The 14,160-nt window shown below is 56.2% G+C and overlaps 2 protein-coding genes and 1 long non-coding RNA gene across 3 annotated transcripts; 2 read left to right on the forward strand and 1 right to left on the reverse strand.

Moving 5' to 3' along the window:
• Positions 1-5,297: 5,297 nt before the first annotated feature.
• Positions 5,298-7,287, reverse strand: LOC123633413. The gene is made up of 3 exons (XR_006733590.1): positions 7,263-7,287; positions 6,151-6,234; positions 5,298-5,336 (listed from the first exon to the last, which is right to left on the reverse strand). It is a non-coding gene; the product is annotated as an uncharacterized LOC123633413 (long non-coding RNA).
• LOC123633376 lies at positions 6,841-9,271 on the forward strand. The gene is made up of 2 exons (XM_045544582.1): positions 6,841-7,688; positions 7,819-9,271. Exons 1-2 carry the CDS (start codon positions 7,391-7,393, stop codon positions 8,058-8,060), a joined length of 540 nt encoding a protein of 179 aa, XP_045400538.1. The 5' UTR covers positions 6,841-7,390; the 3' UTR covers positions 8,061-9,271.
• Positions 9,272-9,602: 331 nt separating this feature from the next.
• On the forward strand, positions 9,603-13,305 carry SMIM24 (small integral membrane protein 24). Its single transcript, XM_045544633.1, has 4 exons — positions 9,603-9,810; positions 10,136-10,247; positions 10,498-10,560; positions 12,204-13,305. Exons 1-4 carry the CDS (start codon positions 9,744-9,746, stop codon positions 12,337-12,339), a joined length of 378 nt encoding a protein of 125 aa, XP_045400589.1. The 5' UTR covers positions 9,603-9,743; the 3' UTR covers positions 12,340-13,305.
• The last annotated feature ends 855 nt before the right edge of the window (positions 13,306-14,160 follow it).

The following is a 14,160-nucleotide window of genomic DNA, read 5'->3' on the forward strand; positions in this document are numbered from 1 at the left end:
GAAGCCGATCTGTTCATTGTGGGGTGCTGAGCAACATTCGTGATCTCCACACCCATTAGATGCCAGTGGCAAGAAACAAAAATGTCTACAGACATTGTCACTGCTTTAGACCCTTTATTTGATATTAGAGAGTCTTTTCTCCAAAGCCCACGGTCATAACCAGTCATAACCGCTGTAACTCTGCCGTCTGCCCTTTAGGGCTCTAAGACGTTTATATGAGGATGATGGTTGCGGTGCTGAGTTCACAATAGTAATCAACTCACTACTTGACAAATGCAGGTTACATTACGTACTTTCCTTTTACAACTGTGGAAACTGAGGCACTAAGAGACTTAAACAACTTCCCTAATAACATCCGAGAGCTGATTAAGGTTTTGGGCCAGGAATGAAACCCAAGGCTGGTGCCCAGCTGAGCAGACAGCCTCCGCGCACAAGATATGAGCGAGACAGAAAAAATCAGCTGCGAATGAGAAGTATCTGCCTGGATATGCATCATGCTGGGAGAACAGACTCAGGTGATGCCACCTGCAAAATTAATAGAAAACAGTATTTCCTCCAAGGACACCTTTGTCTAAGCTATCCCTGTCTTCTAACTCGCTAAAAACTCTGCCCAGGAAAATCAGAGCCTGTGACTGAAATTTTATCAGTTAAGAATGAAACTTCTCTCCCTTGCCTGGAGGATCGGATTCCCTCGGACACAGAGGGTCCGTCTCCATTTCCAACACAGGTGCAGGCCTCAGATAAGGGGGTTTCCGGACACAACAATGTACAGCTATCTTATTTTGTGGTTCCCAAGGAAACGGGAGTTGGGTCCATTTGGCAGTCCAGACCCGTAGCCGACCCCTTTACACACAGCCCTGCCTTGCTCTGAGCCAATGGGAACCACTCAGCAAATTTCACCCACACCCTACCAAATCCTACGGTGGTACCGCCGCAGGTCCCAAGGTCTAGGGGGACAAAACGCCCCGCGCCCCCCAAAAAGACCTCCAGGGCCTCCCCCGATTCCACCGGCCTCCGGAGCCACCTTCCTGGGGCGCAGACCTGGAATCCGCTATTAAACGAGCCCGCCCCCTGCCCTTTGAACTCCGCCCCTGTCCTTTGACCCACCCACCCCAGCACCGGCCTCTCCACGCTTAGCACGGGTCACCAAGAGACGCGGGGCCAGGTCCTGCGGTAGACAGCGGAGGAACCCCGCTAAGGAGGCGATACGGCCAGTAAGGGCGACACCCGCCGCGGGCCACGAATCCGTACTTGCGCTTCCGTTTCCGGGTCTACCAGGAATGGAACAGGGAGGCAGGCCCGGGGTTTAGGATTGGTTAATCCTCAAAGACGGGCGGGGCGGACTGTGTTCTCCAATCGCTGAGCAAGAAACGAGTAGTTCTCCCGCCTTCTGGGATACCATTGGGCCTTATGGCAAGATCCGCCTCCCCAAGGGCGTGCCCGACGCGAGATTGGCGTTGTCGGCGTGGTTTACACTGGGATCCGCCCCGGGGCATGGCTATGGCCCGATGAGGCCCGGGGGAGAGGCTGGGGGCGTGGTCTCCCGCAGCAATCCCCAGATTAACCTGATAAACAATAAATGCTAAAATAAGCAATATATGCTCGTTTCCTCCAGCCAGCACTGTCCCCGCGGTAACACACTCCTTTTTTTCTGTTTTCTTTTTTTTTTTTTCGAGACAGAGTCTCACTTTGTTGCCCGGGCTAGAGTGAGTGCCGTGGCGTCAGCCTAGCTCACAGCAACCTCAAACTCCTGGGCTTAAGCGATCCTCCTGCCTCAGCCTCCCGAGTAGCTGGGACTACAGGCATGTGCCACCATGCCCGGCTAATTTTTTTTTTCTATATATATTTTTTTAGTTGGCCAGATCATTTCTTTCTATTTTTAGTAGAGACGGGGGGGGGTCTCGCTCTTGCTCAGGCTGGTCTCGAACTCCTGACCTCGAGCGATCCACCCGCCTCGGCCTCCCAGGGTGCTAGGATTACAGGCGTGAGCCACCGCGCGCGGCCCACACTCCTATACAGAGATATTACCATGGTTGGAATTTTTCTTCCTTCAGTATCTTATTTATTCCAGAAATGGGGTCGTGTTTTATGCATTTTTCTACACGTGGCTTTTCTAATGAATGCGTTGTGATATTCCGTCCCGGCCGCTAGATGACGCCCTAGCTCACATTTTCACATTTGGGCATATTTTGTTGCTGTGCCTTGGGTAGAACCAGGAAAGATTCCGGGGATAGAAGTCTTTGCCTTCCAACCCTGTCACCGGTCCCCCAGAGATGAACAGTATTTGCCTTTATTTGCAGATAACTTTACATAACCTTCCAAAGACGTTTTCTGTGTACATAAACAATAATGTGGGCATCTCTTAGGTCCTAGACTCTGTTCTTTGCACTAGGGGATACAGCAGTAAACAGAGCACAGAAGTCCTAGTTCTTTTCCTTCTCAGATTGCAGTGGGGAGGGACAAGAAGTTAACTATGTTAATAAATACCATGCATACTATAACATAGCCCAATGGCGTTTCGTGCTAAGAGGACTATACTCAGGTAAGGGGGAGGGGCGTGGCTATGAGCACCTGTGCTTTTGCTCAGTACCGTCCCCCAGGCTCTGCACACGGGAGCCTCCAGCCTGCCCTAGTCCCCAGGTCCTCCCCTTCTGGGATCTCAGCCCCAGCCTCTTCCAGGTTCTAGGCACAATGCTCCCTAGTGCTGGAGAGCTGGCCCAGGGTGACAGAGGTGGGGCTGGGTCAGGCCTGACTGCCGGCAGCTCCTGGCTGAGCCGCCATCTCAGGCACCTGTAGAATCTCAGGTGTGCAATGGATGGCAGCCCAGGAAGAACTAGGACAGCTGGCTGGAACTGCCTTAAACTAGCCGGTTCAATTTAGGGAAAATCTGGCCAGGTGCGGTGGCTCACGCCTGTAATCCTAGCACTCTGGGCGGATGGCTTGAGGTCAGGAGTTCAAGATCAGCCTGAGCAAGAGTGAGACCATTTCCCCCCCTCCCCCGTCTCTACAAAAAAATAGAAAAAATTAGTCGGTCGTGGTGGCGCGCACCTGTAGTCCCAGCTGCTCAGGAGGCTGAAGTAAGAAGATTGCTTGAGCCCAGGAATTCGAGCTGTTATGAGGCCACTGCACTCCAGCCTGGGCGACAAAGTTAGGCCCTGTCTCAAAAAAAAAAGGGGGGGGGGTCAAGTATGTAGAAAACAAGCAAGCAAGCAACAACACAGAGAAAATATTTGTGAAATATATATCTATAGGCATCCCTTGGTATCTTCAGGAGATTTGCTTCGCACCCGGCCTCTAGGTTACTTAAAATACCTAATAACTGTCAAAGCTATCTAAATAGTGGTTATGCTGTATTTTTAAAATTTGTGTTGTTTTGTTCTATTGTTATTTTTTATTTTTTCAAATATTTTCGATCTGCGGTCAATTGAATCCGTGGGTTCGGGGCCGAAAACCGCGAATATGAAGCCCGCGGACACAGAACCCGCGGATACAGAGGGCCAACTGTATCGACCAAGTAATTGTACCCAGAATATAAAAAGAATTCTTTCAACGGAGAAAAAGCATCACCACAAGAGGGCGCCTTTGACTCTCAAAGCGGCTCCGTTGGCTGTTCTTCAGAAATACCCACACGAAGGCAAAGAAAACTACTTGCTCTTAGAGTTAAGGGACGTAATTTACATAATTTGTGTGTATATATTGATATACACACAGAGAGGATAAAGCAAAACGGAAAAAAAACACTGGGAAAAGTGGAAGAAGGATGCAGAGGTTCTTGGTACTGTTCTTTTTTCTTTCTTTCTTTTTTTTTTTTTTGAGACAGAGTCTTACTCTGTTGCCTGGGCTAGAGTGAGTGCCGTGGCGTCAGCCTAGCTCACAGCAACCTCAAACTCCTGGGCTTAAGCGATCCTCCTGCCTCAGCCTCCCGAGTAGCTGGGACTACAGGCATGTGCCACCATGCCCGGCTAATTTTTTGCTATATATATATTTTAGTTGTCCAGATAATTTCTTTCTATTTTTTTTTTTTTAGTAGAGACGGGCGGGGGGGGGGGGGCGTGTCTCGCTCTTGCTCAGGCTGGTCTTGAACTCCTGACCTTGAGTGATCCACCCGCCTCGGCCTCCCAGAGTGCTAGGATTACAGGCGTGAGCCACCGCGCCCGGCCCTTGGTACTGTTCTTGCAACTGTTCTGTAACTCTGAAGTTACATCAAGATAAAAAGTTACCCAAAAATAGCATATGTTAATAGGTAGCCATTCAATGATCAAAGAATAATTTGCAAGATTTTGTTTGCAACCATTTTCTCTCATCCTTTTTCCTATGTTTCTGGTTTTGTTGCTGTATTTGCCAAAAATATAACTGGTAACATTTTTCCCTTAAGGAATTTTAGAATCGTTTATGGTTGAAGACAGGAGAGAGTTCCCAAAAAAGCCACTTACCCGAATCACCCAGAGGCTTTTTTCTTTTACTATTTAATCCAGAATTTTATTTCTTCTCAAATTTATTGCTGTCAAGCATCATTCTTGGACAAAGACAGGAGGAATTCATTCATTTCTCTCTAAATGATCACTGCTTGCAAGCGGCAGCGGATGTATGCCTTTATTTTCTTTCCGTAGCCTCTGTTGTTGGTGTTGCCATCATGACATTGCTTCCTTGTATTTCTATTAGGAGGTCTCTTTTCTCATTGAAATTTTTATTGAGATAATTGTAGAGTCACACGCAGTTCTAAGAAAATAATTCAGACAGATCCTTTCTGCACCGGGCCAAGATTCCTCCAGTTTTTGCAAAACTAAAGTGCGATATCACATCCAGGTTACCTGTGTGTGTGTGTGTGTGTGTGTGTGTGTGTGAGAGAGAGAGAGAGAGAGACAGAGACAGAGACAGAGACAGAGAGACAGAGAGAGAAAGAGAGAAGTTCTATACAATTTTATCACCTGGGTAGTCTGTGTAATCCGCCACCACAGTCAAGATATGGGACATTGGCAACACCACAAGGATCTCTTGCGTTGCCCTCCTACAGTCACAGCTACCCCCCTCTTAGCACTCCCATCACCCTGACTCATCAGGAAGCTTTTTGGAAAGATACTACTTGCTTGGGAATCCCCCAGATTCTACTCCCCAATCTACTGACTAGAAGCTCCAGGTTGGGCTCAGAAATCTGTATATTTAAAAAGGTTCCCAGCTGATTCCAGGGCTGGGGCAGGATGGGTAGAAGAAGAGCCTGGAACCCTAGGTGCAGTGGCGCACACCTGTAGTCCCAGCTACTCCAGAGGCTGAGTCGGGAGGATCGCTTGAGTCCAGGAGTTTGAGTCCAGCCTTGGCAGTGTAGTGAGATTCCATCTCTAAAACAATAAAAGGAGCGGGGGTGGGGGGTGGGGAGAGAAAGAGAGAGAGAGAGAAGCTTGGATCATCTGTTTATGCCAGAAAGTAGGCAGGTGCTCTCAAAAGATTATAGGGACAACAGTTTATAGATTATAGGAGGTGGTATTTGAGCTGAGAATCCAAGTAGGTCATGACGATATTAATATCAAGTAAATCTGTTCCATGTGGAAGGAGCAGCCCATGCAAAGGCCCCGTGGTCGTGTTTGAGGACCAGCAGGGAGGCCTTTAGGGCTCAAGTAAAGGGACTGCACTCAGAGGGCAATCACTGCCATGGTAAAGACCTGGTGGGGCCTTCAAAAGACATTCTGAAGACTTGGACTTCGCCTCTAAGCACATGGGAGCCATGGGAGGAGTTTGAGCACAGGAGGGGCAGGATCTGATTTAATCTGTAAAGGACTTTTTCAGCTGCTGTGCTCAAAATATACTGTAAAGAGGGGTGGGGGAAAGAACCAGGCGTGGTGTGCACCTGTAGTCCCAGCTACTCGGGAGGCAGAGGCTGAAGTAGGAGGATCTATTGAGCCCAGGAGTTGGAGGCTGCAGTGAGTTCTGATGACACCACTGCACTCTAGCCTGGGTGGCAGAATGAGACCCCATCTTAAAAACAAAACAACTAAAAAAGAAGAAACAACCCCCCTTTTGACCTTGCATTTTTTGTTCCCCTTTCACCCCGTTGTCTTCTGTTTGCCCCAGGAGAGCCCTCAGCCCTCATCACCCCCTCCTCCTCCTCCTCTCCCCTTCTCATCCAGGCTTTGGCCCTCCGGTCCCAGAACCTACCCTTGCCCACGGTGTCCAAACCCAACAGTCACGTCTCAGTCCCTGTCTTCCTTGGCAGCATCTGACCCAGCGTGTCCCCTTCTCCTGGGAACACCGAGGCCCCGGACCCCACACTCGTCCCAGCTCCCCTCCCTCCTCTCTGGGACGCCCGTGGGTCTCCCCTGTCTCTGTCCTGGGCCCTCCTCCCTCCTCCACCCCCACCCCTCCCGAGGTCTCATCTCAGCTACACCTGGGCCCTAGGCTGGTTCCTTAGATCTCTCCTGTAACCCCTGGAGGTGCCTCTGCCGCAGGCTTCCTGCCTTATGAAATAAAAACACCGGCATTCCAGGTGCTCAGCCTAAAAACACTGGGTGTCATTAGTTTAAAATCTGTCCCAAATCTGCCTGCTTCCCTCCCACCTGGAACACTATAGTCCCCTCTGGCTTGGTTCCCGGTTTCCGCCCAGGCCCTCCACAGTCTGTCCTCCCTGCAGCAGCCACCAGAGGGCACCTGTGAGCACCCGAATCAGGGCCTGGCCCTCCTCTGCCCACAGCCCTCCATGGCTCCCACCTCCCTCGGGGTCAAAGCCCAAGTCCTCCCTGCAGCCCACCAGGCCCTGCACGACCTGCCCCGTCCCCTCCCCGCCCTCCCCTCCTCCCTCTCTCCCTCTCCTCACTCTGCTCCAGCCACACGGGCCTTCCCGCTGTGCCTCCCACACGCCAGGCGCTGTCCTGCTGCAGGGCCTTTGCACAGGCTGTGCCTCTGCCTAGAACGCTCTTCCTTCTGGGACTCCCACTGCTGGTTCCCTTCCTCCTCCAGGTCTCTGCTCAAACGTCACCTCCTCCGCGAGGCCTTGGCCACCCTGTTTTAGGCTGCGACTCCCCTCCTAGCTGTGCTCGCCTCCTCCTCCAGGTCTCCCGGCCCATCCACACCACTCCTCCCTTCCAACCCAATGTGCCATTTACTCCAAGGCCACGTGTCTCTCTTAGCATCCGTCTCCCTGCCGGGGCTGTGGGTTTTGGTCTTTCTTATTCAGGGCCGAGTCCCACCACCCAGGAGAGGGCCCCGCCTCGCAGGTGCTCTACCCGTCCCAGGTGAATGAGTGAAGAGAGGGCCGGGGCCGTGAGAGAGACCTGGGGGCAGGGTGTTCTGGGCGGGCACGGTCCGGCAGAGTGGGGGCCACGGCCGCGAGAGCTAGTGGGCCGGCGGGCGGAAGTGATTTGCGATTTGCGACGTGACTAATCCAGGCAGATGGTGGCCGATGGGGAAGCCGCCCAATCCTCTTAGCTCAGAGCCCCTTAATACTTCCGCTGCGTGGGTCACCTCCGGGCCACCGCAGCCCCTCCAGGCGGCCACCATGCCGGGGTTGGCGGAGCAGGAGGCAGCGGAGGGCTGGAGCCAGGCCCCGCCGCTGTACGAGGAGTACCGGCCGCCCCCGCTGGACGCCATCCGCCTGCCCAGGTACGTGCTGTGCCTGCTGCTGGCCGCGCTCGTGGTGGTGGCCGCGGCCTACGCCATCGTCGGGCACCTCATCAAAGACCTGGCGCACGACCTGGCCGGTGAGCCGCTCCCCATGCAGCCCGGCGGCCCGGGGGTGGGGGCGCAGGGGACGCTCCTGGCTGGGGAGAGGAGGGCAGGGCGGGCACGGGACGCGTCGGGGGAGGCCCCTCACCTGCACCCCTGCTGCAGACTGGGCGTTCGGCCCGAAGCCGGACCAGGGGGACGCCCCCCGGGAGCTGCGCCCCAGCCTGGCAGGCGAGGACCTGGAGGAGCTGGACCTGCAGCTGGCACTGGCCTGGCGGGGCGAGGAGGACACCGGCGGGGGTGGCGAGGGCGCCACCGGGGAAGGCCCCGCTGCCCGGGACCCCCGCCGCCCCTCCATCGCCTTCAGGGAGCCCCCCACACGAAGCTCCTTCTGGAGGCTGAACTGAGCGGGGCCCTGGATCCAGGTCGCGGCCCCTTTGGCGGCCGCGTGGACGGGACTCGCGCACACCGGAGCCCTTTCCTAGCACCGACCGGGCCCTGCGCAGAGGACAACGTCATCTTTCCCGGCGGGCAGGTGCCGCGGCCTGGACACTGGCTCATCCCACGCGCCTGCCATCCCAGAACCTGACCCGCTCGGCCGCAGCTGAGCTGCCGGCAATCTGTAAACTAGGACAACTAGGGCAATTTACAAAATCATAATAGCAGGTGTCAAGCTTACCTAGTGCCCAGCGTGCCCCTGCCACCGCACTGGGCAAGCTGTTCTCGGGCATTATCTCATTAATCCTCCAGGGTAGGAATTATCGCCCCATTTAACAGATGGGAAAACTGAGGCACACGGCCGTGCAACGTCCTCACCCAGGTCTCAGAGCAGAGAGAGCTTTTCTTGGGAAGAGCCCAGTGAACCGGCTGACTTTGGAAGGCACAGCTCAGAGGCAGACCCTGCCCCCAGCCGACCGCTGGGCCTCCCCACCTCCGAATCCTCCCCACCCCCACCTCCTGGGCCGCAGGTGCCGCTTGTTTCTGGGTGTCTTGACTTCCTGTCCACACTGAGACCCCCCCGCGAGGGGGGGCAGTGCGGAGGCTTCCTTCCTTTCTGAGACTGGCACAAGATCAGGCACACAGTAGGAGTTTAATATATGCCTGGCCGGCAGGTCAGAGTGGGCGTGTGGTGGTCCTGGGGCGGGCATGCCTGAGCTCTGTCCTTGGCCCATCTGCCCGGTGGTCCTCACCGATCTCTGGAAGGCAGGACACCCTAGGGACACCTCGGGTGCCTGTGAAAACGTGTGCAGCGACTCACACACACGGGCCTGGGCCGTGGCTGCTCCCGTGGCAGCCAGGGTGGGGTTTCCCTTCGCCCGGGCAGGGCCAGCTATCTCATCAACTCAGGGATCAAGGTTGCGGAGCCTGAGTCACCCACCTCCCGGGGTGTCCCCACATGGGGCGTCCAGGTTTTCAGGTGACCGTGCACACAGCCTTGTTGTCCCTGTGTGCACCCGCAAGCCAGTTGTGGGTCCCCAGGGCCGGGAGCTGGGTGGAGGCAGCCTAAGCTGGTGGCGAGGGAGACACGGTTCGAATCTCCCCTCTGGCCCTTGCTGCACCAGCTCGGCTCTCCCTGGCTCTGTGAAGTGCGCCTAGCACAATCCTGCGGGGGGGGGGGGGGGGTGGCGGTTAAGAAAAGGAAATTCATTGTGTAAAATCGCTGAGCACAGAGCCTCGTGGGCACTCTGTGGGCACAAAAGGTAACTCTTGTTATTTCAGTCCAGTTGTACCTGAGTCCAGCCATGTGCACACAGGGGCCAGGGGCCCAGGCACGGAAGGGCAGGAATGGGGAGGGGGGACCCTGAGGCTGATGGCCCCCAGGGCAGGGTTCAGGGGGCAGGGTGTGACTCTCCGAGTTAATTGTTTCACAGGGTCCAGAGTCTGGCTTCCTGGTAGGGGGAGGACAGGTGGGGAGGGGGGTGCCAGCCAGCTGGTGCCGGGGGAGGGGCCCCCTCCCAGGACTCAAGCCCTCCCCGCCCGCCCAAACCCGCCTGCGTCTGTCTTATCACGGTGGGCAGGGCCTCGCCCGCACCTGCCTGTGGGCGCCACTCGGGACTGCCGCTTGCTAGCTGGCAGCGGGTTTGACGGTCATGGAGACCCTGGGGACATTTCTCATGCTGGGGGTCCTGCTCTTGCCCCCTGTGGAGGCCCAGCAGGGTAGGTGCAGGGGTGGCCAGAGGTGGGGGGGGCGAGTTCTGGGGATGGAGTTGGCTGGGGATTCACTATCTCCCCACTTCCAACAACCAGAAACAGACCTGGGGCAGGGGGCAGGAAGAGGAGGAGGAAGGCTGGCAGGCCCCTGGGGAGCCCCCTCCCCAGCCCCCTCCCCCTCTCCAAAACCCCCATCTCTGGGGTTCATCCCCTTCCCAAGCCCCCCTCCATCTGAGCACCCCCAAGTCCCCTCCTCCCTCTCCTCTTCCTGGTGGGGAGGGCCCTGCCCCTCCCTGTCCCTGAGTCTTGTCCCCCCGGACACTCCTGGCAGTCACAGGGCGTTACCTGAAACCGTGGCTGGTGGGCCTGATAGCGGTGGTGGTCTTCCTGTTCATCGTCTACCTCACCATCCTGGCCAACCGCATCTGGTGCTCCAAGGCGAGGTGGGTCCCCTCTGTCCCGCCTGCCCCGCCTGCCCCACCAGCCCCGCATCCGAAGTGTCCCCATTATTGGGCTCCTCCTCGGACCCCCGCCCCAGAGCCCAGACCCTCCCCCACCACTGCCACGACAGCCTCGCAGCGCACCCCCCTCCTTGCTGCCTTGAGTTCTTGAGCCCATGGAGGGGGGAAACTGAGGCTGAGGCTATGCCTCAGTGCCCTCCCCTTGCCCTCACCCCCAGCTCCATCTCTGCAGGGCTGAGGATGAGGAGACTGTCTTGAGAACGGAGAACAACCCATACCAGGAGGTGGACCTGAGGTACTGTCATGTGCAAGTGCATGGACAGGTGCTGGGGGTCCGTGTGAGCCCCCTTCTCAGGGTGGGGGGCTGGGTGTGCACGGATGACCTCTTACTGCCCTGAATCCCTGAAGCACACCCCTGCCCCAGGGCCTTTGCACTTGCTGTCTCTGCCTTTCCCATATCTTCTGGCCACCTTTCCTCCCTCAGTCCCTGCTCAGGCATTTCCTCCTTGCAGATGCCCAGCCACCAGCCTTCCTGACACTGTCCCATACCTGTGTGTCTTAGCCACACTCACCACCAGCGGAAACTCTCAGTCATTCCCTGGTTTAGCAACACTAGATGGTGCCTTCCAGGAGGCGAGAACTTAGCTTTGGTCCTGGCTGTGTCCCGCCTGGCACACAGTAGGCACTCAACAAATACCCGTTGAACAAGACTGTGGGGTGGGATTGTGTGGGTGTCTGTGTGCAAGTGTGTGATTTGGTGTGGGCCACTCACCTAGACTGTGTCACCTATGGTTCCGACTGCTTCCTGACATGACGATGCTGACAGAGGGTTCAGGGATGTGGTCAAAGCTGGGGGCTCTGCCAGGGCAAAGGCTTGGGGACAGGAGGAGAGTGGGGGCTGAGAGGAGACCACCCTGGCTGGAAAAGTCTCAGCTGAGCCCAAGATTTGCCTGAGGGACAGGTGTGGACCCGGGTGTTGGCTTTGTCTAAGACCCTGCTCAGCCCCATAAAATGCAATTCCTACTCCCAGGATGTACTGGAGGATCCAGATTCTACCTGTGCTCCTACACCTGTAGTGTCCTCCCTGCCTCGTTCATCCATCCACCCATCCACCATCCAACCATCCATCCATTCACCCACCCGCCCACCCACCTATTCATCCACTTACAAACTCATCCCTCCATCTGGCTGTGCAGTCTTCAACCCGCAACCATCCATCCATCAATCCACCTACCCATTTAGCCCGGTGATCCATCTGTCCACTTATACTCCATACATCCTCCATTCACTCATCCACTAATACATCATTCTCTCCTTCCTGTACTTCATTCATTCATTTATCTTCTCACTCATGTATTAAACCTTCATGCAACCAGCCATTCATCTAACTACTTATCTACTCATCCATCCATCTATTCAGCCATCTACTTATCCATCCACCCATCCACCATGCACCCATCTGCCATCTATCCATCCACCCGTCCACACATCTACTCATTCACCATCCATCCATCCAAACACCCATCATCCATCCACCTATCTACCCATCCATCCACTCATCCACCTACCCACAATCCACTCATCCACTCACCCATCCACCCACCCACCCATCATCCGTTCCATCCATCCATCCATCCATCCCTCCATCCACCCACCATCCACCATCCACCCATCCATCCACCACCCATCCACCATCCACCCAACCATCCACCCACCATACACTCATCCATCCACTCATCCATCCGTGGAGCAATTGAGCCTCAGTTTCTGCCTTTCTGAAATGGAATTTGCGAGGCTGCCTAGTGAGGGGTATTTTGAAGATTCACGGAGATGCTGCTTGTCAAACATTCCCCAGGTGGGCTGGCACAGGCAAGCGTCCACGGAATAGGAGGGACTCTGTCTCTCATGATGGGGCCTGGGCCCTTTTTATCCCCACAGCAAGGAAGATGAGCAGGAGGAGAAAAAGAAGAAGGAGGAGAAGTCAGTGAAGGAAGGAGAGAGCAACTCAGGGCTGGAGCTGGGCAAGGCAGAGGAAGACACAGACTCCGAGGAGACAAAGAACACGGCCATGTGATGATCCTGCCGCCTTCTCCAGGCAGCCCCCCAGAGATGCCCCTTCCCCACCCCATGAGCAATGCTCTGGACTTGAAGCCAGCGAAGTGACTCCACCTGGGGTTGAGAACACGGTGTTCCTGAGTGGAGCGGCTCAGGACCTGCCCTGCCTCCCTCCAGGGGCTCTCTGGGCATGACTTGGTTTCCACGCACCCCTCTTCCCAAGCGTGGTCCTGCTGAGTGGTTCTTCTCATACTTGGAGAGCGTCCTCGGCCAAGGCGACGCCCTCAACCCCTCACAGTCTCACGGCTCCACCTGCTTTTACCCACTGCCTGATTTCTACTGGCCAGCACTTGCCCACTCCCACGCAGCCTGGGGGCCCCGCATTAAAGAATGGATAAGAGCCCTTTAGAAGGGCTCCTGTCATCTCTTGGGAATCACTTTACTGCTTTGGGGGTTGGGGGCAGTGCGTGGGCGGGCATGGAGGATGATGCCATGCAGATGCCCAGATGTCCTGAGCAGATTAAACACTCCCCCAGCAACCTTGTTTTTCCCCCGGCCTGAGCACTGGACTTTGAGCCCCCAGCGCCTGTCTCCTGGGAAACCTTTGCTTCCACACACACCCCTCCCCTCCCTCGCTGTTTTGGGACACGTGAGTGTTTCTGGGAGCTGGGTCTTGGAAGGTGGGGTGTGCCCCAGGGCCTCCTGCAATATCTTGGAAAGGGAGGAGCACTTTCTCTGCTCGATTTGTTTTCCCTCTTCCCCCCTCTTTCTCCGGACCCTGGACCTTGCCCGGCCATTAACCATTTCTTAATGAAGATCTTGATAAGAGCTGGCATGTGGTGCTCCGTTCTGGGCACCGGTGGCTCCCGGCCCAGAGCAGGGGAGCTTCTGCGGCAGAACACCTCCAGGACCGTCCACCAGGGGGCGAACCCCCCAACATGATAAATAACTACAATAAATGGTCCTCATGGACGCTCCCACTGAATGCCAGTATCTGGAGCCTTTCTCATTCTCCAATAGCCTATAATTAGCCCCATTTTCCAGCTGAAAATACCAAGGCTTAGAGGGAAGTCACCGAGGCAGGGCTCGCTGGCTGATGGAAGAGGAGGGCCTGGATGCCAGGTGGCCCCAGGATGGGGCATCTGGAGGTTCATGTCCTAGGATAGGGGGTGGGGGGAGGTGTGGTTCCTGGCTGGGCGACCAAGAACCTTGCTCCTCTGGAATGTTGTGTGGCCCTGGGAAGGTGGCCTGACCTCTCTGAGCCTCAGCTTGGCTTGCTTACTAAGGTGAGGATAACAGTTCTGACCACCTGAAACTTGAGGCTCTGGTGAAGTTTGGAGGAGGTGCGGGGGCTTACCGAGTCATTGCAAGGCCTGGCATGTCCCAGGTGCGCTCAGCTTCTCCATACCCCCCACCTCCTGCGGCGCCAGGCGTGCTCTGCCTGGGGTGTCCCAGGCAGGTCACTTGCTCCTCCTCTGGGGGCTGCACCCCACAACCTGCTGGGCAGGGGCAGGGCAGACAGACTGACCAGGAGGGTCGGACCCTGGGAGACCCCCTTCTATGGGGCCGACTGTCTCTTCTTGCAACTCTGCTCCTGCAGCCAGCTCAGACCCAACCCTGCGAGGCCTTGGTGGGAGGGACGGCAGGAAGCGGGCCTGACCTCGTGGCCCAGGTGGCTGACCCAGCCCTGGCCCTTCACCCGCCCATGGGGGCCGAGAGGCAGCGGCTGGTGGGTCTGGCACTCGCGCTGGTCTTCCTCTTCCTTGGCTTCGTGATTAGGAGGGTCCATCCATCAGGTGCAGCGAGTCTGGCCAAAGGCAGGCCCCACCTGCCTGAGCCC

This window comes from Lemur catta, chromosome 1 (genome assembly GCF_020740605.2).
Source record: "Lemur catta isolate mLemCat1 chromosome 1, mLemCat1.pri, whole genome shotgun sequence".
Classification (NCBI taxonomy): domain Eukaryota; kingdom Metazoa; phylum Chordata; class Mammalia; order Primates; family Lemuridae; genus Lemur; species Lemur catta.